Source organism: Mandrillus leucophaeus, unplaced genomic scaffold (genome assembly GCF_000951045.1).
Source record: "Mandrillus leucophaeus isolate KB7577 unplaced genomic scaffold, Mleu.le_1.0 Scaffold1, whole genome shotgun sequence".
NCBI classification, from domain to species: domain Eukaryota; kingdom Metazoa; phylum Chordata; class Mammalia; order Primates; family Cercopithecidae; genus Mandrillus; species Mandrillus leucophaeus.
The window spans coordinates 8656566-8658230 of record NW_012098097.1 but is presented as its reverse complement, the minus strand read 5'-3'; the positions used below and the strand labels follow the sequence as shown (position 1 = coordinate 8658230).

Genomic DNA, 1665 nt, shown 5'->3' with positions numbered 1-1665 from the left:
GGCTCACTGCAACCTCTGCCTCCCAGGTTCAAATGATTTTCCCACCTCAGCCTCCCAAGTAGCTGGGATTACAGGCATGTGCCACCACACCCTGCTAACTTTTTAAATATTTTTAGTAGAGACAGGGTTTTACCATGTTGACCAGACTGGTCTTGAACTCAAGTGATCCGCCCGCCTCAGCCTCCCAAAGTGTTGAAAAAAATTTTTTTAAATTAAAAACATTCCTAGTGACAAGAGGGGTCCCTGTAACTTGCTTTTCTGGTGGTGAGGTGGGGAACTGAGGGAGGCAGGGGCACAGAAGGGCCCAGGCCTTGCTACTGACACACCAGCCAGCCACTCACTGACTGAGCATTGGCTGAGACAAGGGCATCAGGTCCTTCCCCCTGGATCCACCAACACAACCCCTGCAAAACAGGTTTCTGAGCCCCCCAGCATCCTCAGCCCCTGCCCAGGACTGGGGGATTCCTGAAACCTCCAGAAGTGAGAGGGGGAAACTGAGTAAAGGGAGCAGACCACATGAACGGTCTTGAAAGGACACAGGGGAACAAAATAGGCCTGTATCTCCTCAGTCTGTTTCAAACCTCACTGTCCTCCTGCAAAGGACAGGGTCACATCCCACCATGCCCAGGTGCCCGCTCCACCATCAACCATACCCAACTCATTTTGGAATAAAATCATGTCCAAAGCTGGAAATCAGGAAAGTCTCTCATTTTATCCCAACAGCCCATGGGCAAGGAAGGAAAAAAAGATGTCCTTCCCCAAATCTCACCCACCCCAAGGCCCTGCCCGGGTGGGAGTGAGGGGACGGAGGATACAGCTTGATGGCTCCAGAACGGGTGCCGATGGCCAGGATGCGCAGGGACGGGCTGTAGCCGAGGGCGCTTGGCTGGTGCGGGAAGCCATGCTCCACCGTCTGCAACGAGAAGCACGCGGGGTGGGCCTGCAGACCTCTCCCCTTCATGCCACCATGGCTGCCGGAGCTGCAGCACTGGAGGACGCCAGCAGGAAGCAGGGATTCTGTACCTTTCAGGTTCCTCCCAGACACCTGAGTGTTGCAGCCTAACCCAAACTTACCAGGCCCCACCCCCAGTCCCTTTGTGACTCTGCCCTTGGCCTCATTGCCACTCCTTCGAGCTCATCCTCCTGGATGCCACGCCAGCCTCTCCATGCTCTCCAGGAACTGACTTGGTGTCTCCACCACGTGCGCCCTGGGTGACAGACCCAGCCCTCCTCAGTGGCATGGGGGCCTTATGGATGTGGGGTGGGGAAAGTAGGGGGAGTTTGGAGCAATGGAGACACTGGTCTCTCGGGAGAAAAGCTTGATTGCACCGCAGCTCCGGGCTCACCCAGGGGCCTAGAGTACCGCGGAGGCCCTGCCCTGCTCTGGGCTCTTCCAGGTCCCTCCAGGCCCTAGTCAGCTGGGTCTCATAGGCTCTTACTGTCACTGAGTTTCAACCATCTTTCCAGAAAGGGAATTCCTGGAATGTCATTGCAGATACGTGTTTTTTCATTTATTACAGAAGTAATACACACACACTGTGAAAAACTTGGGAGGTATAAAGACATTTAAGAACAAAAATTACCCAGACTCCCACAACCAGAAGTAACCTTTGCTAACACCTCAGTGTAAGTCCTTTGAGTCTTCTGCACTTGTGAATGTTTGCA

The 1665-nt window shown here is 54.1% G+C and overlaps 1 protein-coding gene across 4 annotated transcripts in view; it reads right to left on the bottom strand.

The window, feature by feature from the left end:
* LLGL2 (lethal giant larvae homolog 2 (Drosophila)) overlaps positions 1–1665 on the bottom strand; it is a 52789-nt gene that overhangs the window by 28295 nt on the left and 22829 nt on the right. For all 4 annotated transcript variants that reach the window (XM_011979452.1, XM_011979592.1, XM_011979393.1 and 1 more), the window contains one exon: positions 816–913. In XM_011979452.1, coding sequence (XP_011834842.1) covers positions 816–913 — 98 coding nt within the window. The remainder of the gene's footprint in view (positions 1–815; positions 914–1665) is intronic.